Source organism: Phyllobates terribilis, unplaced genomic scaffold (genome assembly GCF_046119375.1).
Source record: "Phyllobates terribilis strain yellow unplaced genomic scaffold, ASM4611937v1 Scaffold_8__6_contigs__length_399053987, whole genome shotgun sequence".
Taxonomy (NCBI): domain Eukaryota; kingdom Metazoa; phylum Chordata; class Amphibia; order Anura; family Dendrobatidae; genus Phyllobates; species Phyllobates terribilis.
The window spans coordinates 21,177,300-21,203,833 of NW_027362768.1; the positions used below are offsets into that span (position 1 = coordinate 21,177,300).

At 47.0% G+C, this 26,534-nt stretch overlaps 2 protein-coding genes across 4 annotated transcripts in view; one reads left to right on the forward strand and one right to left on the reverse strand.

Moving 5' to 3' along the window:
• SLC25A24 (solute carrier family 25 member 24) overlaps positions 1-17,550 on the reverse strand; it is a 136,742-nt gene extending 119,192 nt beyond the window's left edge. For both annotated transcript variants that reach the window (XM_073642857.1, XM_073642856.1), the window contains exon 1: positions 17,175-17,550. In XM_073642857.1, coding sequence (XP_073498958.1) covers positions 17,175-17,357 — 183 coding nt within the window. In that variant the 5' untranslated portion in view covers positions 17,358-17,550. The remainder of the gene's footprint in view (positions 1-17,174) is intronic.
• A 6,160-nt stretch (positions 17,551-23,710) lies between these two features.
• EEIG2 (EEIG family member 2) overlaps positions 23,711-26,534 on the forward strand; it is a 55,153-nt gene continuing 52,329 nt past the window's right edge. The window contains exons 1-2 of one of the 2 annotated variants that reach the window (XM_073642858.1): positions 23,711-23,858; positions 24,243-24,841. In XM_073642858.1, coding sequence (XP_073498959.1) covers positions 24,693-24,841 — 149 coding nt within the window. In that variant the 5' untranslated portion in view covers positions 23,711-23,858; positions 24,243-24,692. The remainder of the gene's footprint in view (positions 23,859-24,242; positions 24,842-26,534) is intronic. The other variant, XM_073642859.1, reaches the window with a different exon arrangement.

Here is a 26,534-nt window from a genome sequence, read left to right on the forward strand (position 1 = left end):
GCTGCCGCTGCAGGACAGTCCGCTGAGGCCGGTGGATGGATGGTGCAGCGTAGATGGTATAACCCCCAACGGGAGGGGTATGGCCTCAGGGCAGCAGATGTGGATGATGGGGGTAGCAGGAACCACTCAGAGACGGTGCGGTGTAATTCAGGGTCTTTACTGGTAACAACGATAGACCCTCCCGGAGTACTTGCTAGTGAACGGGGCCTGGTCAGTCCTTGAGCAGATGGGATCTCCCCTGGCCAGGCGGAGTTGTAGGCCTCCCAAACTGACTGTACTCTTCTGGCTACCTTGCTAGAAGCGGATATAAGTAGCCCACGTCCCTGAGTGTACCGTGTGGTGCTCACCCGTATGGCCGGTGACTCGGGGCCTTCTAATGGCTTCCGCTCCACGATGGCGGTGCTGGTCCCACGCGTGTGACCGTGCCTTCGGGTTTCTGGGCCTGAGGACCTGAAATCCCCTGCCGGTCGGCTTCTGCTGCTGGGTAAGAGTTAGTCCCCACAGCCTCGGACGCCGGGTCCGGTAAGAAAGCTTCTCAGTCAGGGCGAGCTCTGCAGCTGCCAGCCCCTGACTCGTAGTAGTATTGCTTCTGCTGTTTCTTGTCTCTACTCTCCTTGACTGACTAACCCTGCCTCAGCCCAGGGTTTTATACAGGGGAAGTTCTTCCCCTCCCAAGACTGGGCAGGAGGTGTGGCATGCACAGGATCCCTGACCAAAGGACCTCCCACCTGCTCTCAGACATAATATCTCTATCACTGTGGCAACCAGACCCCTGGGGTGTCACATTCCCCCCTAGTGAAATTTAGCACTCCGGGACTAAACATATTTTAGAAAAAACATAACAAGATATAACAACAATAATAGTACAATAAGAAGAAACACATAAAGGTGGTCACGGCATGTCCGTAACCGGGTGTAGTCTTTGAAGAAAGCAAGGTGTCCATTTCACCAAAACATGGAGACGTAACCAGGTAGGGGTCTGTCCTACCCCGAGTCCTTAACAGTCTCTAGTCCATCCTGGGTTACGCTCCAACTATGTACAAGGATTCCCGGTAAATCCACCAAGGATTCCTAAAAATAACTGGAAACACAAAATTATACACAAGCAACAATACACAGATAAACATAAATAAAACAATTTATACACTTCAAATCCTCCAGCGTGCGGGTAACTGGCCTCTAGTGGCCCTAGTGGACCTACGGAGCTGACTGTCTGGCCCTGAACTACAGGGTGTAGGAGCTGTCAAGGGTAAACTGGGCAGCTGTCTACCGGCTCTTTGTCTCACTAGGGGTACGGCAGGCTCACTATAAGCAGAGGGTTGATCCTCCTGTCCTGCTTGTGTGGAGTCTTCTGCCTCCTGGACCGGCTGTTCTTCCAGCTCTACCTGTTGCTCCGTAGGTGCTTGGGATGCTGGTTGGAGGAAGGTGAGTACGGGTACCACAACTGCACCATTGACTTGAGTCCAAGACCGAGGGAAGTCCCCGAGCACAGTACTAACCATATCTTCCCTTTCCTCTACGGGTCGATGGTCTTCTTGTTCCTCTTCAGGGTTCCTCAGTTGTTCGGGACACTTCTTCAGGTGGTCCCGGGATACAATGGCTGTGGTTTCCCCTCCGTCTTTACTGATGGTACAAACCTTCGGGTTCTCGTGGCTTGAGGGCAGTACGGTGTACGGGTCCTTCTCCCACTGGTCATCCAACTTGTGGAGCCGTCTCTTCCTCTTCAAGACCTGCTCTCCGGGTACCAGGGGAACAGCGGGAGCATACTGGTTGTAAGTTTTCTCTTGTCTTTCCCTAGCCTGACAGAGACTTCGCTCCACGCTCTCCTGTACTGCTGCTGCCTCTCTGTGTCCCAGTCTGTTTCTGGTGAAGTGTCCTCGGGTGTCAGGACTCCCATTTCCAGGTCAACAGGTAACTTACCAGGTCTTGCCCTCATTAGGTAAGCCGGGGTACAATTGGTGGAACCTACCGGGATGTGGTTGTATAGGTCCACCAGATCGGGCAACTTCTCAGGCCACAGACTGCGTTCTTCCAGGGGCAACGTTTTTAGAAGATCCATTACCACCTGGTTCATTTTCTCACAAAGTCCATTAGTTTGCGGATGGTAGGGTGTCGTCCTTATCTTCCGGCAGCCATACAGATTGCAGAATTCCTGGAAGACCTCCGCTTCAAAGGCAGGTCCCTGGTCCGTCAGCACTTGGTCCGGGTACCCGTGTGGACGGCAAAAGTGCTGCTGGAAGGCTCTAGCTGCTGTTTGAGCCGTTAAGTCCTTGACGGGGACGACAACCAGAAACCGGGAGTAATGATCCACGATGGTTAACGCGTAGACGTAGCCACTTCTGCTTGGGGTCAGTTTTACATGATCCAAGGCTACCAGTTCCAACGGTTGCCGGGTGACGATGGACTGCAGGGGAGTCTTCTGGCTGGCACGGTCCTTCCTTCTCAGGTTGCACGGGCCACAGTCTCTGCACCACTTCTCGATGGTTCCCCTCATGCCTACCCAGTGGAACCGCTCGCGCAGCAGGAACTCCAGCTTCTTCCACCCGAAGTGTCCAGCTCCGTCGTGGTATGCCTCCATCACCATGGCTGCGTCTCTTCGTGGCACCACTACTTGCCAGAGTAATTCATGCGTCCGGGAGTTAACCATTCTGCGGCACAACTTCCCTTTGTAAATGAACAGTCGACTCTTCTCTGCCCATAGTTGTTTGGCTTCCTCCGGAGCGTCTGGTTCAAGGCGAGCCTCCGGCCGAGTCAGCATCTCCTTCACCAGTCGGACGGCAGGGTCGCTGTCTTGCGTTTCCGCCCAGTTGTAGTGGGGTAAGGGGTTCAACGTAGCAGCCTGCTTACTCCTTACCCGGTGGGAATACTGGATAGTCCCATGACGGTGGAACGCAGGGAGTTCAACTTCTTCCAGTCCCTCCGGATCTTCTCCTCCGTCCGGCAGGTTGGGCATCCTGGACAGGGCGTCCGCGTTGGTATTGGAGCGTCCTGCCCGGTATTTGATTGTGAACTCGTAGTTGGACAGACGGGCCATCCACCTCTGCTCCAGGGCACCGAGTCTTGCCGTGTCCAGGTGTGTCAACGGGTTGTTATCCGTGTACACGGTGAACCGGGAAGAAGCGAGGTAATGCTTAAAGCGCTCGGTGACTGCCCATACTACGGCCAGGAACTCTAACTTAAATGAGCTGTAATTCTCGGGGTTCCTTTCGGTGGGTCGCAGTTTTCGGCTGGCGTAGGCGATTACTCGTTCCTTCCCCTGCTGGATCTGGGACAGTACGGCTCCTAGCCCGATGTTACTGGCGTCGGTGTAGAGAATAAAGGGCTGGCTATAATCCGGGTACGCCAGGATTTCGTCCCCCGTGAGGGCCATCTTCAGCTGGCGGAAGGACTCTTCTTCCAGCTCCTCCCATTTGAAGGGCGGCTTCTGGTTCTTGGCCTTCCGGGACTGGCCTATCAGGAGGTCCTGCATAGGTGCTGCCTTTTTGGTGAAACCGGGAATAAACCTTCGGTAGTAGCCTACCAACCCGAGGAACTGCCGCACTTCTTTTACGCTGGAGGGGCTTGGCCATTCCTTAATTGCGGTGATCTTATCAGGGTCGGGAGCCACTCCGTCAGCGCTCACCACGTGTCCCAGGTACTGCACCTTTGGTTTCAGGAGGTGACACTTGGAGGGTTTCACCTTTAGGCCGTAACTTGCCAGAGCTTCGAGCACTTCCGCCAGGTGTTTCAGGTGGTCCTCATACGTCTTGGAATATACGATGACATCGTCCAGGTACAACAGGACCGTCTCGAAGTTTCTGTGGCCCAGACAACACTCCATTAGTCGTTGGAAGGTTCCCGGAGCGTTGCAGAGTCCGAACGGCATGCAGGTGAACTCGCTAAGTCCCATCGGGGTGGTGAATGCGGTCTTCTCCCGGTCCGCCTCTGCTACAGGAACCTGCCAGTACCCGCTAGTGAGATCCAAGGTGGAGAAGAAGTTAGCAGATCTTAAAGCAGCCAAAGACTCCTCTATCCTTGGTAAAGGGTACGCATCCTTGTGTGTGATACGGTTGATTTTCCGGTAATCTACACACATCCTCATAGTGTTGTCTTTCTTTTTGACTAAAACTAGTGGGGCTGCCCAGGGGCTACAGCTATCCCTGATTACCCCAGCCTCCTTCATGTCTCTAAGCATCCCCTTGGCGTGTTGGTAATGTGCAGGGGGTACGGGTCGATACCTCTCTTTTATGGGAGGATGATCTCCCGTGGGGATGCGGTGTTCTACCCCCTTGACTCGCCCGAAGTCTAACGGGTGTTTACTGAACACTCTCTCGTACTCCTGAACCACCCGATAGACTCCTTGTTTCTGGTGTGCGGGAGTGGAGTCAGTACCCAGATGTAGTTGCTGACACCAGTCCTCCATGTTTTTCTTAGAGCCGTTACCTTCCTCCGGGTGAGATGGAGGCAAGGGTTCCACAGATTGTATAGAATTTTGGTTAATGGTATATAATTTGGCTAGCGTGGCATACCGGGGCAGGTACACTTCCCTCTCCCCGATATTTATTATGCGAACGGGCACCCTCCCATGGCGTACATCAACCACCCCCCGTGCTGTCAAAATGGTGGGCCTACTGTCCGAGTAAACTGGTTCTACCATTGCCTGGTAATCTCTACCTCTCAGACCAATAGCTGCCCGGCACCAAATCATCATTTCACTTTTTGGGGGCATGGCAATAGGAAAAGGGTCACACATTCTTACGCTACCAATCTCACCGCCGGAGAGTTCCACCTGTTGCCGTCGCATCAGTGCCCGGATCTCTTTCTGGAGCACCCGCTGCTCGCCGGAGCTGGCGTTCTTGGCAACCTGCTGTAAAAGGAAAATCACCTCTGCAAGACAATTTTCAATTACATTAGTTCCTAGAGTTATTTTTGGGTGACTCTCATGTTTGTCAATATCTACAATGATCAGTCCCTGTGCTGCCAGTTCGACTCTACCGATTTTGATGGTCACCTCTTTAAATCCGATCTGTGGCACGGGCTGGCCATTGCTGGCGATGATACTCAAGTCGTCGTCAGGGTAGCGGGTAATATCCGAGTCATTCCAGTACTGCTTAAAGAGCACGTACGGGATGGTGGTGACCTGTGACCCGGTGTCCAGTAGGGCACTCATGGGAATGCCATCCAGTACCACAGGCAAGACTGGACGTCCTCCCACATATCTGTCGTGCCAGTTCGATGGGCCTGGTGATCTTTTTCCTGGGGGCTGGCCCTCTACCCCAGGTTGTGCCCGTTTAAAGAACAGTACCTTGCCATATGTCCAGGTTGATTGCAGCGGCGGCAGATGGGTCGTCCGTCCTCGCTGTATCGGTCACTGGGTCTTCCTCTGGCCGGTGGGGTCCTCCTTGGTCGACGCTACGGGATGTCCTCCGGTCCGGATGCCAGCTGGATCTTCCCTGGGGTGGAAGCCTGTAAAGACTGCACAGTTCGGGTTAGCGCAGCAACGCTCTTAGCTAGCTCTTGGACCTGATGGTGTAGGTCTGGAGCCGGGTCATTGTCCAAAGCCTGCGCATCAGCTCCCACAGGCCCTGCCGACAAGGGCGCCGCCTCCTGGTGGTAAGTGATAGCAGGGCGCTTGTGGGTCACAACGCCACCCGGTGCCGGTTCTCGGAGCACCCGGATGGCTCTGTCCTTGAACTGTGCAAAGCCCAGATGGGGATCCTGTAAGGCCATTGCCCGCAACTGGGTTCGGTGGGTATTACAATACAGTCCCTCTTTAAACTGTTCGGTCAACAGCCTGTCCTCGTTTCCCACTCCATCAGGGTCGGTCTGCTTAATGGCCCTCAGGGCCTCTTGTAGGTTTAGTGCATAGTCCCTTATACTCTCATGCGCTCGCTGCTTGCACCCGTAGAATCTAAGCTTAATCTCGGCTGAGGTGCGGGTATCAAAGGTGTCCTTCAGCCGGGTTAGTATCCCTGCGACAGTCTTCCTCCCAGGTGGCCAGGATTTTACTTCCCTTTTGGCTGCCCCGGTTAGTTGGGCCACCAGGATGCTCACTTTTTGCTCTTCTGTGAGGGGGTACACCTGGAAGAGGCTATCCAGCTTTTCTCTAAAGTCATGCAGGGTATGTGACTCCCCTGAGTACTGGGGTAGCCAAGCTGCTCCCGGGATACAGGGCATGGTGAAGGGCATAACTGCAGCAGCGGTAGCGCTGGCGGGGGTTGAGGCAGTGAAGCTCTCCTCCGTATCCGACATCTTCCTCCCCCCTAGTGGACCGTGGCCTACCTGGCGATGATCCTGTTCCGTAGGCCGCGGCTCCGCAGTGGATCGTCAGGGTTGAGGACCTTCCGTCGCGCTCCTGTGACGTCGGCGTCTGCTGGGCTCCTTCCAGGACCTTACGCAACGTCCGGACGTGAGGCGGGGCTTCAGTTCTCGCGCGCTTTCGGAGTCCACGCCCCTCTTCTTCCCGCGCGGCGTCCTCAAGATGGCGTCCAATGGCGGGAAAACTCCACGGATGGCGGGAAGAAGGCAGAAGATGGCGCCGGATGGCGGGAAACTTCACCGATGGCGGGAAGAAGGCTGAAGATGGCGCCGGATGGCGGGAATCTTCACCACAGGTAAGTTTGAAAAGTCTCTTTTTCAGGCACGCAGTACCCGGTGGTTGCGGGCACGAGATCCTGCCGACTACGCCAAAGTTGACGCGCCCCTGGGCCTGTGTCGCGCTGCGTTGCGCACGCGGGAGCTTACCCGGAGCCGGATCTCTTGAGGGTTGTAGTCTCGTGGCGGTGACCCGGTCCGTGCCCAGGGAGTCAAACTGAGCGGCGATGTAACAGCGTTAGATGTAGGACGACTACGCCACCCGTTGAATGCAGCTATGGAGCTGCCGCTGCAGGACAGTCCGCTGAGGCCGGTGGATGGATGGTGCAGCGTAGATGGTATAACCCCCAACGGGAGGGGTATGGCCTCAGGGCAGCAGATGTGGATGATGGGGGTAGCAGGAACCACTCAGAGACGGTGCGGTGTAATTCAGGGTCTTTACTGGTAACAACGATAGACCCTCCCGGAGTACTTGCTAGTGAACGGGGCCTGGTCAGTCCTTGAGCAGATGGGATCTCCCCTGGCCAGGCGGAGTTGTAGGCCTCCCAAACTGACTGTACTCTTCTGGCTACCTTGCTAGAAGCGGATATAAGTAGCCCACGTCCCTGAGTGTACCGTGTGGTGCTCACCCGTATGGCCGGTGACTCGGGGCCTTCTAATGGCTTCCGCTCCACGATGGCGGTGCTGGTCCCACGCGTGTGACCGTGCCTTCGGGTTTCTGGGCCTGAGGACCTGAAATCCCCTGCCGGTCGGCTTCTGCTGCTGGGTAAGAGTTAGTCCCCACAGCCTCGGACGCCGGGTCCGGTAAGAAAGCTTCTCAGTCAGGGCGAGCTCTGCAGCTGCCAGCCCCTGACTCGTAGTAGTATTGCTTCTGCTGTTTCTTGTCTCTACTCTCCTTGACTGACTAACCCTGCCTCAGCCCAGGGTTTTATACAGGGGAAGTTCTTCCCCTCCCAAGACTGGGCAGGAGGTGTGGCATGCACAGGATCCCTGACCAAAGGACCTCCCACCTGCTCTCAGACATAATATCTCTATCACTGTGGCAACCAGACCCCTGGGGTGTCACATATGCATTACACTGTGTTCCAAATTATTATGCACAGCAGAGTTTTCAACCTTTTCATTTTAATAAAGAACAAAAAAATGGTCATTTTTGAAATTATAAGCATTAGCAGGTTATTACAAACTGAAATCAAACAGTTTTCAACTCAAAACTTTATTCTAGGTGATGTTACATTTTCACATAGGACCCCTTGTTCGAAAGGAGCTTCTCGTGCTGCACATAACACATCTGCATCTCTGGCTGCTGTGGGCATAAAAGGGGACAAATTTATGGTGTGGTACCCATGCTCCCCTGACCTCAACCCCATTCAGAACCTCTTGAGCATCATCAAAAGGAGTGTCTATGATGGCGGGAGGCAGTTCACATCTAAGCAACAGCTCTGGGAGGGTATTCTGTCCTCATGCAAAACAACTGAAGCAGAAACCATCCAAAACCTGACAAATTCAATGGACGAGAGAGTTCAGAAGCTCCTTTCGAACAAGCGGTCCTATGTGCAAATGTAACATCACCTAGAATAAAGTTCTGAGTTGAAAACTGTTTGATTTCAGTTTGTAATAACCTGCTAATGCTTATAATTTCAAAAATGACAATTTTTTTGTTCTTTATTAAAATGAAAAGGTTGAAAACTCTGCTGTGCATAATAATTTGGAACATGCATTTTGAGTTTTTTATTTTTTTAAAAATATACTGTTATCATAGGCAGTTTGTACAAAAACCTTTCAATTGTACTCTAATAGTTATTTGACTGGAAAATTACAATGACTGCAATTCATATAGGTAATTTGGGAAAATCTGAGAAAATATTATTTGCATAATAATTTGGAACACAGTGTAAAGGGTTATTGCCAAAAAAATCAAGTTATTCCCTATCCCTTTGCTGGTCTCTGGGGACCGGACTGCTGGATCCCTCAGCAATCTTGAAATCAGAGCACTGAAACCCTGAGAAGGGGGCTCACTAGTCCAAGCCCAAATGAAAGAAGTGCACAGGCATGACCTGCGCTCCATTCATAGTCTATGAGGATTTCTGGAAAAAGCTGTAGTCAGCCGTCCCACAGACAATGAATAGAAATGAAGCCCGGTCAATCAGCTGCAGCAGCACTGGGAGGGCACCGGACTAGTCACAACTATCCATCCCAATGGTCCTCGGACAGATTTTCATACAATATAGCTTCAGAGAAAAATATACATGGTTGCAATTGTGCAGCCAAGCTCTGTTTCATGCTGCCCATGACTTGGGCCGCGTGTATCAGCTGACAGGTTCCCTTTAAAGCTTTAGATACAATAGCCCCGAGTCTGGCGTTTTATATGCCATTCTGGATAAAGTGTGTACTGGAGTTAGACGCACCATTTTTATAAAGAGGAGTGAGCCCCTTAAAGAATTTTCAGCATATTTTAGCTGCCGTGCACCATCACAAGAAATGTACTGTATGTTTATGTGATAAATTATCATGAATTTGTCAAGCATGCTCAGTAATGCCCCATTTGCCCACTTTTCAATAGGTCAGTGGTGGGGCCGAAACTGGCATTTAAATGCAAAAAAAAAAAGTCGCAACATTTTTGAACAACTATTAGTTTCATAAAAATCTTGCAACATTTCAATTAGTTTTACTCCAAAAAATGGGAAAATTGCTTGATGAATCAGGCCCAATGAGTTTTACTATAGTCGGACTAATAAGTAACACTGTATAGAAAGTTCCATTCCAAAGCATCTTTGCATGAAAAAAATATATAGGATATAAAAGTCAGATCGGATCAGTGGTGCTTTAACTCCTGGAACCAAGGTAGATCAGCTGATTGCAAATGAAGCAATGTGCATCACAGGCAAGTGCCATGTGTTCTCAATGGGGAGAGGGGATTATGCCGCTGGCAGGGACATCTTTCCTCCGACATCTGCCATGGTGGTGAGCAGTGGGAAAACCATGCTTGTTTGGTCCCAGCAAAGTCAGAGGGTTCTGCTGACATTTATCTAATGTGTATCACCACCTTCACGATTTGTATAGATAGGCATGTAAAGAGTAACTGCACCTTTTTTAAGAATTTTGTCCTGTGTGGAAAGTTAGGAGACTTCACAAAACAATTTATTAGGGAATTTGTCTTCATTCTTGTAAAATAAATGCATGTAAGTGGTTTCCAAAACCACTGATTTTCCCCAGTCTATTTGCCTGATTTTAGCTACATTAATGAGAACATACTCATTTGGAGTACAGATGATGGCAGTGAAAAGGTAAGCATCTGTGTCTTACTAACTTTTGGGATAAGCTGCTGCAGGAGATTGTTCTGATAATAAGCAGAACGTTCAGGAGGAGGACAAAGGTGCTGCCCCTTTCACTGCCATCATTTGTACTCCAAGCAAGTATGTTTTCATAGCATGCAGATAAACACAGGCACACAGACAGGGGAAAAGCAGAGATTTGGAAGCCGCTTACATGCTAATTTTTTTTTTTTTTTTTAAACGACTAAAGACAGATTTCTTAATAAAGTGATTTGAAAAGTTAGACAAAATAAGAAAAAAATTAAAGTTTAGATACTCTTGAGTAGCTCAATCCTGATGGGGTTTCAGTTTGGGTGCCCATCGGCCCCCTCCAACCACAATGTAATTGAGGGCTACGATGGGTTGTGAGGCCAACCGAGAGCCTGCTGAAGATACCATTGGTGCCAGGCTGGGTTTCATAACTGCAAAACTGAATTATTGCAGTACACAGGATAAATGATCAAACAATTGCAGAGTAAAGTCCCCTCGAGGGACTATAAAATAAAGTGGAATTAAATAAAAGGGAAAGAAAAAAGATACAATCAAATAAAATAAGTAAATTACATATAAGAAATTCAAGGGGTGGGAGAAGGGTAGCATTCACACCTGTGACCCTAGTGCCTGGAAGGTATGAAAGGCTCCTTTTGTGTATGAGAAGACACTAATATTATCTATGGTACTGGGGCCAAGGAGATTTAGGTTATAAATGTGACCACTACACATAAAACACCTAGATACATACACACCAGGCCACCCTTAACCCCTGCTATACAATGAACATGTATCAATATGGCGTCTGGCCTGAATTATAGTGTGAAAGGTTCAATACAGAGATCAAAGTAACAACCTCGTCATCCTGGTGACGAGCCTCGCCACTCCCTGCAGATATTGATCCTGCACAGGTCACACAAAACAACCCAGCATAATGTCCTGAGACATGGCAGAAAGCTTAGGGCGTCGCAGGTCAGTATTACACGGCATGATCATGGCCATTAATTGAGCAGCTAAATGCACCTGGTCCTTTATTGGCTTGTTTAAACAGCCACAATTGTATGTGCACAGAACGATCATTAATAAGATTGTTCTGTGCTCATAGAACATTATCTTACTGGTAGCACACGTCCAATTTCATGATGTGTTGCCGAGAACAATACTTTTTTAGGCTATGTGCCCACGTTGCATTTATGAAGCAGAAAATTTCTGCTGCATAAATGCAAGTCCTCTCCCGGAAAAACGCATGCGGAATTCCGCACGCGTTTATCGCGCATTTTTCGCGCGTTTATCACGCGTTTTCCACATGCGGAATTGCCTTGCGTTTTTTATGCATTGGACAAAGGCAATTCCGCTTGCGGAAACGCAAAATTAAATGACATGCTGCGGATTTTTGAACGCGGCATAAACGCTGCAGAAAAATCCGCAGCATGTGCATAGAACTTGCGGAATCCCATTGGGGACCATGGGGTGCGGATATACATGCGTTTTTCAAGCGTTTACGCTGCGGAAATTCCGCAGCATATACGCTTGAAAAATGCTACGTGGGCACACAGCCTTAGCCCAGCTAAGTGGGGGATTAAAACAATGCTGGATAGTGAAAATTACTAAAACCACAGAAAAAAAAGTAACGATCATTTCTGAAATGTCATATTAACCTTTAGTCCACATTCACACGTTCAGTATTTGGTCAGTATTTTACCTCAGTATTTGTAAGATAAAACCAGGAGTGGATGATAAATACAGAAGTGGTGATATGTTCCTATTATACTTCTCCTCTGATTCATCCTCTCCTGATTTTGGCTTATAAATACGGAGGTAAAAAACTGCCCAAATACTGAACGTGTGCACATGGCCTTATGGCTACTATCTGTAACAGAAGCAGATTATATGTAACATGTCACCCCTGCTGCCATCACCAGCCTAAGGGGCCCTGCACAATGGTGCCATGGCTTTCATTCATAACCACGCTATCCCAGCTATGACAGAGATGATTTTAGCTTATAATGGAGTCTCAGTGTTCGGTATTTTTGACAGCAGGGAGTGCTGGAGCTATTTTTGTCAAGCAAAATAACGAGTCCCTGAACGAAAATGACAGACTTCAATGTGAGCCGAGCCTTTAGGCCACAGCCCCACTATCAGTATTTGGTCAGTAGTCGGTCAGTATTTTTTCTCAGGAGCCAAAACCAGGAGTGGGTGATAAATGCAGAATTGGTGACTTGTTTCTATTATACCTTTTCTCTGATTGTTCCTCACCTGGTTTTGTCTCCCACTCCTGAGAAAAAATACTGACCGAATACTGACCAAATACTGATAGTGGGGCCGTGGCCTTACCCTTTAGACTTGTTGGGCATTTGCCTATAGTATAAGCTATTCCTAAGAAAAGTAGAGTTCCTCAGTAGGACGCAGGACCAAATCAGTCTAGGGAGAGAAGTGTCCTGGGAAATTGTTAGTTCTATAGGAGAGAGACTCGCCTTAAGACGACAGCCATCTCCCCCATACACAATAATGTTCAGTTCGGCTGAGCGTTCCGATGTTATTGATGGGAGAACCACTGTCAGTCTGCTCTGTCTCAGCCATTGGCAATCCAACGTACCAAACTCTTCTCTCCCTGACATCATGTGGCGAGGAAGACTCAGGAAGCCCTTCACACGTTAGACTGTGATCCGATCCTGCCAATATCACCGGGTTCAGACAACTTTATTCTAATGTGTATGGCGGCCTTGAGTTTGTCGGAAGACAGCAAGAATGCAGCTAAAACGTTGAGGTCCAAATTGTTATAAATGTGGCTTTTGGTAGTTGAGGGAGAGGCCTGATGTGTAGTAGTAGTGGTGGAGTATTATCACAGCAAATTACCCTATTGTTTCAATGCGGGTGGAAAGGGGAAGCCACCACAAGTTGAGCCTTAATTAGACTAATGTTGACCAAACCTGCTGATATCGATGTGCTCAGCTGACTCTCTACTGTGTATGGGGGTGCGGGCCAACTGATCGTAGGGGAGATGTCGATCACTTTGTTCTTCTGGAGATAAACCGCCAGCATTAGAGAGTTAAGCCCCAGTCTCACATAGCGATATCGCTAGCGATATCGCTGCTGAGTCACGGTTTTGGTGACTCACCAGCGACCTCACCAGCGATGTCGCTGTGTGTGACACTTTGCAACGATCAGGCCCCTGCTGTGAGGTCGCTGATCGTTGCAAAGTGTCCTGGACCATTTTTTGGTCGTTGGCCTCCCACTGGTCAGCACACATCGCTGTGTGTGACCAGTGGGAGCAGCGATCAGGCTGGTAACCATGATAAACATCGGGTTACTAGGGGCACACGCGCACCTAGTAACCCGTTGTTTATCATGGTTACCACTCTGCTACAGGGAGCGGGAGGTTACCGCTCACTTTAGCAGGCTCGTAACCATGGTAAACATCGGGTTACTAGGGGCACACGCGCACCTAGTAACCCGTTGTTTATCATGGTTACGAGCCTGCTAAAGTGAGCGGTAACCTCCCGCTCACTGTAGCAGAGTGGTAACCATGATAAACAACGGCTTACTAGGTGCGCGTGTGCCCCTAGTAACCCGATGTTTACCATGGTTACCAGCCTGCTCCTGCTTCAGCAGGCTGGCAACCAGGAGCAGGACATCCTGGAAAGATTCTTTCCACGTTGTCGCTGCTCCCCTGATCGTTGGTGAGCCTGCCTGTTTGACAGCTCACCAGCGACCACATAGCGACGCAGCAACGATCCCTGACAGGTCGTATCGTTGTCGGGCTCGTTGCAGCGTCGCTAAGTGTGACGGGGCCTTAAGGTGCATGGCAGGCTTTAGAAACCAATGCTACCACTTATGAGTAGCCGCCCAAATTTTCCTATCCATAGGATAGGTGATAAATGTCTGATCACAGAGAGCCTCACTGCAGGTAACCTTGCAGATACACCAAAATGGAGATCCAAAGGACCTAGTTCCTTCTCAATGTACAACCACTGAGGGATCTGAATGGCATTGGATGTCCATGTGCAACCCTGCTCCATTCAGACTATGGGATTGTCATAGTCAGTGAGCAGTATACTCACATACTGTACATGCAATTCAATTAATATAGGAAATGGGTCTTCATATTATTTTAGCTTTGACAAAAAAAAACGTTGAAAATAATACAACAGTTTGTAAAAAACAAATTGAGACTTTTTGTCTTGACAAAATTCCTAGAGCAATAAAAAAAAAAAAAAAGCAAAACTAAACTCTCAATGTTTGCTCCATCAGTCATATGCCCCCAAGATTCTGTCGGGACACCGAAGCCTCAAGCAACCCAAGACAAGCCCACCTTCCATGTATATGGTGGAGTGAGAGGAGCAGCTGTTTAGCGGACAGCTATCTATCGGCAGCTTTAGGCTGGTTTCACACGTCTGGATATTTCCTGGTACCGCAGATATCCGTGTCCCGTGTGTCTTGAGTGTGTCACACGTGTGGCAACCATGTGCCGCATCAGGATCACACGGACGGTGCCTGGGAATCAGCGCTACAGTTAGCACTGTTCCCAAGCGACAGGTGCTGAATACTGCCCTCATCATGGTTCACTGTCGGAGCTGTGATTAGCACCAGCAGGAACAGTGATGAGGGTAGTGGTAGTCTGATCCTGCAGTGTCCCCACCTGTAAAAATAAGAATAATAAAATTCATGTACTCACCTTTCTTAGGTGTCCCCCACTGTAATCCATGCGGCCGCTGAAGCCGGGGAAAATGAGTGGCTCTGGAGCTGCAGCTCAGGAGCAGTGTCCTGTCACTCACTGAGCGCAGCTCCGGCTCATTTTCCCCAGCACTCTGGCTTCAGCGGTCGCATGGATTACAGCGGTGGACACTTAGGAGAGGTGAGTACATGGATTTTATCATTTTATTCTTATTTTTACAGGTGGGGACACTGCAGGATCAGACTACCACTACCCTCATCATTGTCTCTGCTGGTGCTGATCACAGTGCCAGCAGGGAACCATGATGAGGGCAGCGTTCAGCACCGGCGCTTGAGAACCGCGCCATTCCCAGGCGCCGGTACGTTTTGCGGACCGTGTATCCCCAAAAAAACTGACTTGTCTCTGTGTGAAGCACACTGAGATGTGCACAGACCCATTGATTTTAATGGGTCTGCGTGTGTCAGTGTCTCTGGTACATGTGGAAACTGTCACCACTCGTACCAGAGATACTGACATGTGAAAGAGCCCTTAGGCTAGGGCAACAAGCAGCTAGCTTTAGGGTTCGTTCAGATGAGCGTATATTCTGTCATTGTGGGCCAGGGACTCCACGCAATCAGCACATGGACAGATTACAGCCCATGCGCACATGGGTATGCGACCCATCAGGAAATCAAAGCATTTTCCATAAGGCTCATTGGGAAATCACAGCAAGCATTATTCCATTTATAGACCAGAATAGTTCATGCAATGGAAAATGGCTCTGGCCCCTGTCCGCAATGTGCACGAGTGCAAAGAGCTTTACATGGAGAAAGTTATGTCCGCAATTTATGGATGTTTCTGGCCTGTACAGGCGCTCAGTGCATCAAAACTTGGCCAATCGTTTATATACACCTTCACATCTGCTTGGTTTCCATATATCACCTTTCTCTAGGGCTATGAAACCAGAGCTGTCAATCAAAATAGAGGTGGGAGTCAAGAAAACAGGCAGGTGGGAAGGTGTATATAAATGATGGGCTCCGCCATGAAGCATCAAGCGGCGGGACTTAGGGTATGTGCACACGATCAGTGTTCGCTGTGGATTGGACGCTGCGTGCAATAAGCAGCGGCCAGATGTTACAGCATAGTGGATGGGATTTATACAAATCCCATGCCCACTATGCGTCTGCGGCACACTCGCGGAGATGGACATGCGGCGCGTCTTCACAGACCGCAGCATGTCTATTTCTCTTGCGGAGACGCTGGTCGCCGCAAGAGAAATTATACCACTGCAATGTATAGGATGCGGTGGACGCAGGTGTATCAGCATGTGCTCAATGAACACATGCAGATTCACCTGCGTGCAGAGCTTTGGACGCAGCATCAGTATGCTGCGTTCAAAGCGCTGCCAAGGAGGATGGTATGCACATACCCTTAGTTTGAATGGTTAATTTTGTGCTGACATAGTCCCTTTAAACTACGAACCTTCTCCTATCTATTACAATGGTAATCATAGATAGCACACGGATATTCCCTTCATGCCCTTCGTGTGCCGGCAGTTATTTTCATGGACCAATAGACTTGTATGGGTAAGGTTCTTTCTATGACAGCTATCAAAATCGGACATGTCTAATTTTTTTTGCATACACACGGTCTGCATAAAAACAGGTACGTGTACCATAACTATAATGGGTACGTGCTCTATCCGTGAAAACCAAAGAACACATACATGTAAAACAGTCGTCTAAATGAGGCCTTAGACAAGGACATCAGAGTCAACAACTGGAGCATGTACTCTGAAGCACAATGTTCTCATAGAAGTACTTGCCGTAACTACACCATTCAGGGCTCACGCAGACGTCCATGCAACATGGTCCGAGCACGAACCACAATGCACGGACTGGCCGCGGGACTCCTGACCTGAGCGTGACCACTTCATATATTTCTATGAGGCTGTCATGCTTAGATCAGCAGTCCCGTGGGCCAGTCCGTGCATTGCGGTACATGCTTGAACCATGTTGCATGGACGTCTGCACAAGCGTATGAAAAGTCATCCAATCGTCATCCATAACAATCGAATGATTTTTCATTTATATTGTCATCCGTTTTTATACATCAGCAGTAAATAAAATTTACATGACCAAGTAAAGTTTCTTAAAGTTAATAAGTGCAGCGTATCCGTAAACATCGGTGAATCTCATCCAACACACAGACCAGACTAGTGCAGGCTGCTATTTGTTTCACGCGCACATTTAGTCCGTGAAATAAAACCAGTAATCTGAATATTGAATAACACTGTCTCAAGCGCTGTCTGTTTATTTCACAAACCGCACTCGGACTGAAATGCGTCTGTGTGAACGTAGCCTTATGTTATTGAGTGCATAGCCCAGGCCCAGTTGTAAGAATTTGGCCCCAAGCATTGCTCATACTGACGGCGGTGCAGGAATATGGGATGTCTATAATCAGGACAATGAATGCAGCCACAATTACTGACATCTCCATATAATTTACATGCTTTATACTAATCTAACAATGCTGTAATTACCTCTCACAAAGGTAAAGCAGACACTAAAGCTCGCAGCGCACAGCGTACTCACTAGTGCTCCAAGAAGCTTGCAATCTATCGTCATACATGATAACCTCACCTCCTCAGCGCCTGCCCCGACTGCCATGCCCATCGCCTTGAGGCCCTGCTGGAGCTCCAAGATGTCCACCTTGCCATCCTTATTGACATCCAGCTTATTGAAGAGCTCGGCATACTTGGCTGGGGAGTCTGATCCCTCGCAGACCGCTCTGCTCAGCACCATTCTCCTGATGTGTTCGTACATTGCAGCTGCTGCAGATGTGGAAGACTTGGGAAAGAAGAGAAGAAAGAGTTACGAGAAGTGGGATGGATTGGGACTGCAGAAAAGGATCAAGACACTGCAGGCCAAAATAAGAAATGTAGAAAAGCAAGTACTAGAGCAGTGACAGGACACCGCCCAGACAGAGGGAGGACTGGGAGGACTGGGCTGCGCCTCTGGGAGGGCCACAAAGGGAATTCCCTGCATGTAGGAGGGAGGGACAGGGGAATCACTCTCTAGGTCTCCTCCCTGACTGTCTTCTCTACACAATCCTCTCCACCCATTGCTATTAGCTTGTAGACTGCTCCTCAGTTTCCTCATTAACCCCTCCCTAACCAGAACTCTATGCTGAGCGAAGTTTTGCCAAGTAGGAACATGGGGGTCTGCGTCTTACAGATGCATCTAGACCAGACGGAACAATTCTGCAATGTTCTGACCTATAATCGGACCACATAAAAAAAGCCATACATCAAAAGGATGTGAGCAAATCCCTACAGCAGAGATTACTGCCGCAAGCACCTCTAAGGCTGTGTGTATAAAAAATCTCCAGAAAAAAGCTATTTTTCATCCGTATTGTCGTCATTGTGCCATCTGTGCTCATACATCAGCAGGGAACAGAGTTTACAAGACGAAAAGCAGTTTCCTCTGTGAATAACTGCAATGGACCCGTAAGAATCGGAGGCTCCAGAGGGGATCCGTATGGGATCTGATTGTTTTTGCACCCAAAGATTGAATGTGCGTTTCATTCACAATACGGAAGAATATAGCGCGTGCTGCCATTTTTATGTTTCACCAACCGAATGTCTTTGTCTGGATAGCCCCATAGAATAACATTGGTCCTGGTGCTGTATGTGTGATGAAAGCACCCAGACCCAAAATATGGTCCTGTGAATGTAACCTAGGGGCATGTTCAGACTGAGAGTTGTACACACTTTAGGCCACGTTCCTATGAGGAGTATGGTGCGTTTTTGATGTTGTAGATTTTCTGCACCTATTAGATAAATTATGTTACTTGTGCTTTTCATAGCGTTTTCTCAGTATTTGGTCAGTATTTTTCCTCAGTATTTGTAAGCCAAAACCAGGAGAGGAACAATCAGAGGGAAAGTATAATAGAAACAAGTCACCACTTCTGTATTTATCACCCACTCCTGGTTTTGGCTCCCACTCCTGAGAAAATATACTGACCGAATACTGAATGTGTGCACTTGGCCTTTGAATGCGTTTTTTTACAAGTGTTTTTGTTGCAGTTTTTGTCCCTTGTTGGTGTGTCATTTTATAAATAAAGCTGCTTTGTTTTTGATACTTCCTGGTATTTGGCTTTGACAAAACTTTGTTGATACTGTCATGTGCAGAAAAGCACATAAGGCAAATCCGCAGGTAAAAAACGCATATCTAGTGAAATTGACATATAAGCACGCACCGCGGGGCAGTTTACACAGTGTAAATATAAGCACAGCGGGCAGGAGATCTCTATAAATCCATCCACATTGCTGGAGCTGTAAGACGCTGCGTTTTTTTGCAAGGGAAACTACGTATAGCCAAAAACTCATTGTGGGAACTTGAAGGAGTTGTCCAGGTTTATCAAGAAAGTCTCCGGTCTCTCTATATGTCTGCAGACTTGTGAATCCTCGCAGTGCGCGCAGCGCACATCTAGTCAGGATGTGGCCGGGAGCAGATCCCATACTTACAGTCACACGACATCCTGGCATTGCGGACTGCACATGCTGGGAGGATTCACAAGTCTGCAGTCACATAAAGAGACAGGAAACTTTTGTGATAAACCTGGACAAGCCCTTTAAGGTGCAGATTCCACATCAAAATGCCACATAAAAGTTAAAGTCTTATTGTAACAAGCTTCCCCTACATTCCAGAAAACTTGCCTTTAGCGCACTTGTCATGATTTTTCCACCTTTTTTTTAACACATAAAAAACACACTTTAAAAAAAAGTCATGTCAACTCATTAGCATTCTTTACACCTGGACATCAGGTTTTTGATGGGTTTTTGCTAAATATTTGCAATGAATACGTATCAAACTCCATATTATACTGATACAATCCATATTATAGTTAAAAACACATAAAGATAAACCACACTGGAAAAAAAGGTCACAAACTGCATCAAAACCACACAAAAAACCTTGTACTCTAAAAAAGACGCACCAAAAACCGTGTCTTTTTTACGCCGTCTTTAGATATGAATTTTTCAGCCAGCAAAAATCTGCTTCAAGAAACTGTATGAATGTACGCTAAAGGTATATGCACATGACTTCTTTGGGTTCTAGGAGGAATGTGAAAAGTGCCACAAAAAGTGAACATAATGCACAGCAATGTAAAAACGGCATTGCTGTGTACATGTTCAGGCTTTTGCTACTTCTTTTAATTGCCTCCTACCAATTAAACAATACAAAGCACACACATGGCATCCATGCATTGTCCATTTTATTTCTGAACTCATTGAATTGTATGTGTGACTTGGATAAAAAACAGATGTACTTCAATTTCTTTCGCAGACAATCTAAACAGCCCCATAGACTACGGGTTTATGTTCTATCCATGAAAAAACACGTGTGAATGAGACCTTATTTGTATAAACTCGACAGCAGGTAAACCCCCCAAAGCTACACGTTACCTTATGTATCAAAATAGTCCCAGAGGTGAAAGGCATGGGGGGAGGGAATTGTTACTACATCAGTATTAATGGGGAAAGTGGCGCACAACTCCTAATAAACTCGGCTCATCTCTCACTGGACGTGCACCAGAAAAATCAAGATTTACACTAACATTTGTGAATCTTTCCGGCATAAATGACAGTAAATGTGTTTTCCTGTTTGGCCGCATGTGACACCGCGCCATTCTGCTCAGCTCCTTCTGCTTTTAGAAAAGTGACAAGCGGCAGAAACAAAAGTTGTGACTTCTGGTGTGAATAAGGTGTGAGCCACAGCTAAACACTTCCTCTAGTCAATATTGCATATTTTTCCTTTTAGCATGGTTCACACACAAAGGTTTTTTGGAAAATATCACTAATATTTTTAATATCACTCACATTTTCCATGTAGTATTTTTAGGCTTGGTTCAGACTTATTAATAGCAATATTAATGGACGACCTTGGACGGCTGCAGACCCCATTGATCATACCCGGGCCGTCTGGTCTCCGCTTGCCTATTACTGATGTGCTGCGCTACTATGTTCAGTACTTTAGACCAGTATTGTGTTCAGTACTTTGGACCAGTATTGTGTTCAGTACTTTGGACCAGTATTGTGTTCAGTACTTTGGATCAGTATTGTGTTCAGTACTTTGGATCAGTATTGTGTTCAGTACTTTGGACCAGTATTGTGTTCAGTACTTTAGACCAGTATTGTGTTCAGTACTTTGGTCCAGTATTGTGTTCAGTACTTTGGACCAGTATTGTGTTCAGTACTTTGGACCAGTATTGTTGTTCAGTACTTTGGACCAGTATTGTGTTCAGTACTTTGGACCAGTATTGTGTTCAGTACTTTGGATCAGTATTGTGTTCAGTACTTTGGATCAGTATTATGTTCAGTACTTTGGACCAGTATTGTGTTCAGTACTTTGGACCAGTATTGTGTTCAGTACTTTGGACCAGTATTGTGTTCAGTACTTTGGACCAGTATTGTGTTCAGTACTTTGGATCAGTATTGTGTTCAGTACTTTGGACCAGTATTGTGTTCAGTACTTTGGATCAGTATTGTGTTCAGTACTTTGGATCAGTATTATGTTCAGTACTTTGGACCAGTATTGTGTTCAGTACTTTGGACCAGTATTGTTGTTCAGTACTTTGGACCAGTATTGTGTTCAGTACTTTGGACCAGTATTGTGTTCAGTACTTTGGATCAGTATTGTGTTCAGTACTTTGGATCAGTATTATGTTCAGTACTTTGGACCAGTATTGTGTTCAGTACTTTGGACCAGTATTTTGTTCAGTACTTTGGACCAGTATTGTGTTCAGTACTTTGGACCAGTATTGTGTTCAGTACTTTAGATTAGTATTGTGTTCAGTACTTTGGATCAGTATTATGTTCAGGACTTTGGACCAGTATTGTGTTCAGTACTTTGGTCCAGTATTGTGTTCAGTACTTTGGTCCAGTATTGTGTTCAGTACTTTGGTCCAGTATTGTGTTCAGTACTTTGGACCAGTATTGTGTTCAGTACTTTGGTCCAGTATTGTGTTCAGTACTTTGGTCCAGTATTGTGTTCAGTACTTTGGACCAGTATTTTGTTCAGGACTTTGGACCAGTATTGTGTTCAGTACTTTGGACCAGTATTGTGTTCAGTACTTTGGATCAGTATTGTGTTCAGTACTTTGGACCAGTATTTTGTTCAGGACTTTGGACCAGTATTGTGTTCAGTACTTTGGACCAGTATTGTGTTCAGTACTTTGGATCAGTATTGTGTTCAGTACTTTGGACCAGTATTGTGTTCAGTACTTTGGACCAGTATTGTGTTCAGTACTTTGGATCAGTATTGTGTTCAGTACTTTGGACCAGTATTGTGTTCAGTACTTTGGACCAGTATTGTGTTCAGTACTTTGGACCAGTATTGTGTTCAGTACTTTGGACCAGTATTGTGTTCAGGACTTTGGACCAGTATTGTGTTCAGTACTTTGGACCAGTATTGTGTTCAGTACTTTGGATCAGTATTGTGTTCAGTACTTTGGACCAGTATTGTGTTCAGTACTTTGGATCAGTATTGTGTTCAGTACTTTGGACCAGTATTGTGTTCAGTATTTTGGACCAGTATTGTGTTCAGTACTTTGGTCCAGTATTGTGTTTAGTACTTTGGACCAGTATTTTGTTCAGGACTTTGGACCAGTATTGTGTTCAGTACTTTGGACCAGTATTGTGTTCAGTACTTTGGATCAGTATTGTGTTCAGGACTTTGGACCAGTATTGTGTTCAGTACTTTGGACCAGTATTGTGTTCAGTACTTTGGATCAGTATTGTGTTCAGTACTTTGGACCAGTATTGTGTTCAGTACTTTGGACCAGTATTGTGTTCAGTACTTTGGATCAGTATTGCGTTCAGTACTTTGGACCAGTATTGTGTTCAGTACTTTGGTCCAGTATTGTGGTCAGTACTTTGGTCCAGTATTGTGTTCAGTACTTTGGACCAGTATTTTGTTCAGTACTTTGGTCTAGTATTGTGTTCAGTACTTTGGACCAGTATTGTGTTCAGTACTTTGGACCAGTATTGTGTTCAGTACTTTGGACCAGTATTGTGTTCAGTACTTTGGAACAGTATTTTGTTCAGTACTTTGGTCTAGTATTGTGTTCAGTACTTTGGACCAGTATTGTGTTCAGTACTTTGGACCAGTATTGTGTTCAGTACTTTGGACCAGTATTGTGTTCAGTACTTTGGAACAGTATTTTGTTCAGTACTTTGGTCTAGTATTGTGTTCAGTACTTTGGACCAGTATTGTGTTCAGTACTTTGGACCAGTATTTTGTTCAGTACTTTGGACCAGTATTGTGTTCAGTACTTTGGAACAGTATTTTGTTCAGTACTTTGGTCTAGTATTGTGTTCAGTACTTTGGACCAGTATTGTGTTCAGTACTTTGGTCTAGTATTGTGTTCAGTACTTTGGACCAGTATTTTGTTCAGTACTTTGGTCTAGTATTGTGTTCAGTACTTTGGACCAGTATTGTGTTCAGTACTTTGGACCAGTATTGTGTTCAGTACTTTGGACCAGATCTGCATCACAGTCTCCGACACAGTTGTGAACAGAGCCTAAGCCAGAAGTGAATCCTGCAGAGAGGAGAAGTAAAAACTCTTCCTTTATAGCTGCCATTCCTTTTTGAATCCACTTCTGGCTTAGCCTTCCAAAAAAAACTGCAGAAAAACATTTTTTTCCCCAAAAACTGCTGAGTATGAACCCAACACAGTACTTTCTGCTCCATGAGCCCTAATATACTGATCCTACTATTTCTTCTGAACAATTATATAAAGTGCAGTAAGGCCACGTGCACACGTTCAGTATTTGGTCAGTATTTTCCCTCAGTATTTGTTCCACTCCTGATTTTGGCATACAATCAGAGGAAAAGTAGAATAGAAACATGTGCACCTTTTTTTTTTGCATTTTTCACCCAATCCTGGTTTTGCCTTAAAAATACTAAAGTAAAAAACTGACAGAATACTTAACGTGTGAACGTGGTCTAAACATGAATCCAATTTCCTTACGTTACTACTTGTGTCCACTAGATGTCGCCCTACCCACACTGCCAAGTGTCCGCTCCGTTCAAAAAATATCGGTTCCCTGCGTTACTTGAGAACGTCGCTAGATGTCACTAAAGAAAAAAAGAGAGATTTAGAGACTGCAAGCTTACTTGTAGCCTGCGGAGGTCACTAGTGAGACAACGCCTTATAGATGACACACAGACAGATACGGAAGCCGAGAGAGGACAGAAAGATCCGGGCGGGACACGAAGGAAACGACTTGTGTAAGGACAGGAGCAGACGATACAATCCGGGTGAGAACGGAGCATTGATTATACGTGCGGGCACCCGGGCTGCACAGATCGCTGAGGCCAGACAGCCCTGCACGACTGTGTACGGGGCAGTGCTCGTATAGACAGCTGGGCGAGTGCGGGGCTGTGAGTGTGTGTATATATATATATATATATATATATATATATATACATACACACTCTGTCTCTGTACAGGCGGGGGTTGTGTGTATATGTACATTACTCATGCACCCGTTAGACGATTTTGGGGTGTGCATGTGCAGGAGGGCGGGGGACCCAGACCATTTTGGACTTTGCAGTCTCCTCTCCCAGGCCAGGTCTTGGGGTGCACCTGATCCCCCATATGAGCAGACCCTGGGCATTCACAGAGCTCCTGTTATATTCCAGGGCTGGATCCTCGCACACAGGACGGATTATGGCTGTAAATGGATCCGGCAGAACCTGGAGACCATCATAATGCTGTCCTCTTCTGGATCCTCTGGCAGGACGGGTAGATAAAGGAAGTGTGCAGAACTGGAGCAGCTCTGAGCCCTCACACCAACTATTCCTGGGAAATAAATGGCATTTTCAGAACTTTTTTTTTTTTCCCTGAAAACTTTTCCCCATTGTTCAGATCTCTACACGACAATCCCAGGAAGGGAGGGCGAATGACAGCGACTGACCAGCCATCACAAGGAGAAGTATTGGAAATAATTGTGTCTGGTGTCGCAGACAGACGCTACATATTGTGTCCGGTGTCGCACGCAGACGCCACGTATTGTATCCAGTGTCGCGCTCACACACCTCGTATTGTGTCTGGCGTGGCACCGTCATCCTGTGGCTCTCTGAGTCCCGTTTATGGCTTTCATGATGATGAAAAAGAAGAAATTTAAGTTCCGAGTGGACTTTGAGCTGGATGAACTGTCATCGGTTCCCTTTGTGAATGGCATCCTGTTCTGCAAGATCCGCTTGTTGGATGGCGGCAGCTTCAGTGTGGAGTCCACCAGGTGAGCGACAATGAAACTGAGCTGTGGGAGCAGCGAGCGCAGCCATGAGTCCTGGGACATTAGGTAGATCCTTGGGGGGGATCTTATGGTCTAATAGGGGCCATTATCACTCCACTGGTGGCCAGTGAAAACCTTGTGTTCCTCTCAAGGGTGTGACTCATGACTATGCCTTTGCAGCCAGGTTGACCACTCTAGGAGACGTTTTTGTGTAGCCAGGCATTACTTCTAGTAGTTTGTAGGCATTTTGTCATTATGAATGTTGGGCAGAGCCATGATTTCAAATATCTCTGCCCGATATAGTGAAAGTGGTCAGTAAGGCCTGGTTCAGACGAGTGCATTTCATGGACCACTTATGGACCACAATGCCTGAACTGACAGCAGATCTGCCAACCCAAACGTGCAGCATTATGTGTCTGAGACTATAGGTTCTGGTCGGAAGACCCTCAGTCAATCGGGTTATTGCTATATGTGGACTGTGAAATCCGCCTGTATGGACTCGGCCCAACGCCTCTGCTCTGTGCAGCCACCCATTAGGTGGCCTCTGAGGGAGGCTGTTGGGGTTACATGATACAGCATGGTGTCCTCTTCCTGTGCTCCAGTAGATATGAAGGGGAATCATTTGGTCTTTGTGCCCCCCTACTATTTGGACAGAAGATTAGCGAAGCCCCTTTTATTACTGCTATTTAGTAATGGTCTGGCCATGTGCCGTGACTCTGTAGAGGGCAGCAGGCTAGCATGGGCCCTGGTTGTGGACATATTAGCCAGCTCTCCTCACAATATGTCTGCAGTGTGCGGATTCCTGTACGTGTCTAATCTCCATTTATAAAGGGAGCAGTTTGAAGAAGAGATGATTCAGCACAGAGTTGTGGTTTATTGTGCCCATTTCCTCAGTGTTATGACTCTGCGGGGTTGTCCACTACTATATCAATCCTCAGGATAGGTCATTTAATATAAGTTCGGTGGGGGTCTGACACCTGGCACCCTCACCGAGGATCGGAGCAGGTACCCATGCACCAATTTATTTGTTACCCACGGATTCCATTAACAAAGCCCCTCTATCCTCACTCACATATAATTAGTGATGGTTCCCTTGTAGCCCAGCTCCTTGATTTGTAGCTTGTTTCCTTGAAGTGTGAGGTAATCTAATATACACACCCTGTACTTCAGTGATTTACATTTCTATTTCTTTCCTTCCCCATGCTTTACACTGCAGCGGTTTGTTCATATAAACCCAAAGCTATCTCAGGGGGCAGCAATCATTAACAGATCTCTTCTTGTATAATCTCTGAGCTACCCTAACATGGACCTCGGCATGGTGGGCACGTTCTGGGGCTGCCTGAACCCTCTTGATGCATCGGCTTAGTTCTGGTTAGATGCATCCGTACTATGTTTGATTATTAATGTCTGTGTGCTATCCGTATGTCTATCTGTATGGCATACCGTTTTTAGGTGAACAATTTAAAAAAATAATAGAGGCCAGAGGCCAAATACAGTCTCCTGTCTCTATAATAGTGATGGCTCTGTGAAAAATGCATAGGGGATGCTAACCTGTATGTCATCCAATCTTTATGCACCAATTGACTTATGGGTGAATCTGATCCAGAATACGGATCATGATAGTGCATGCAGCAATTTTTTTGGGAGGGTTATTCACGCTGACCACCTGTCTGCTTGTAAAAATCACATTGACTTA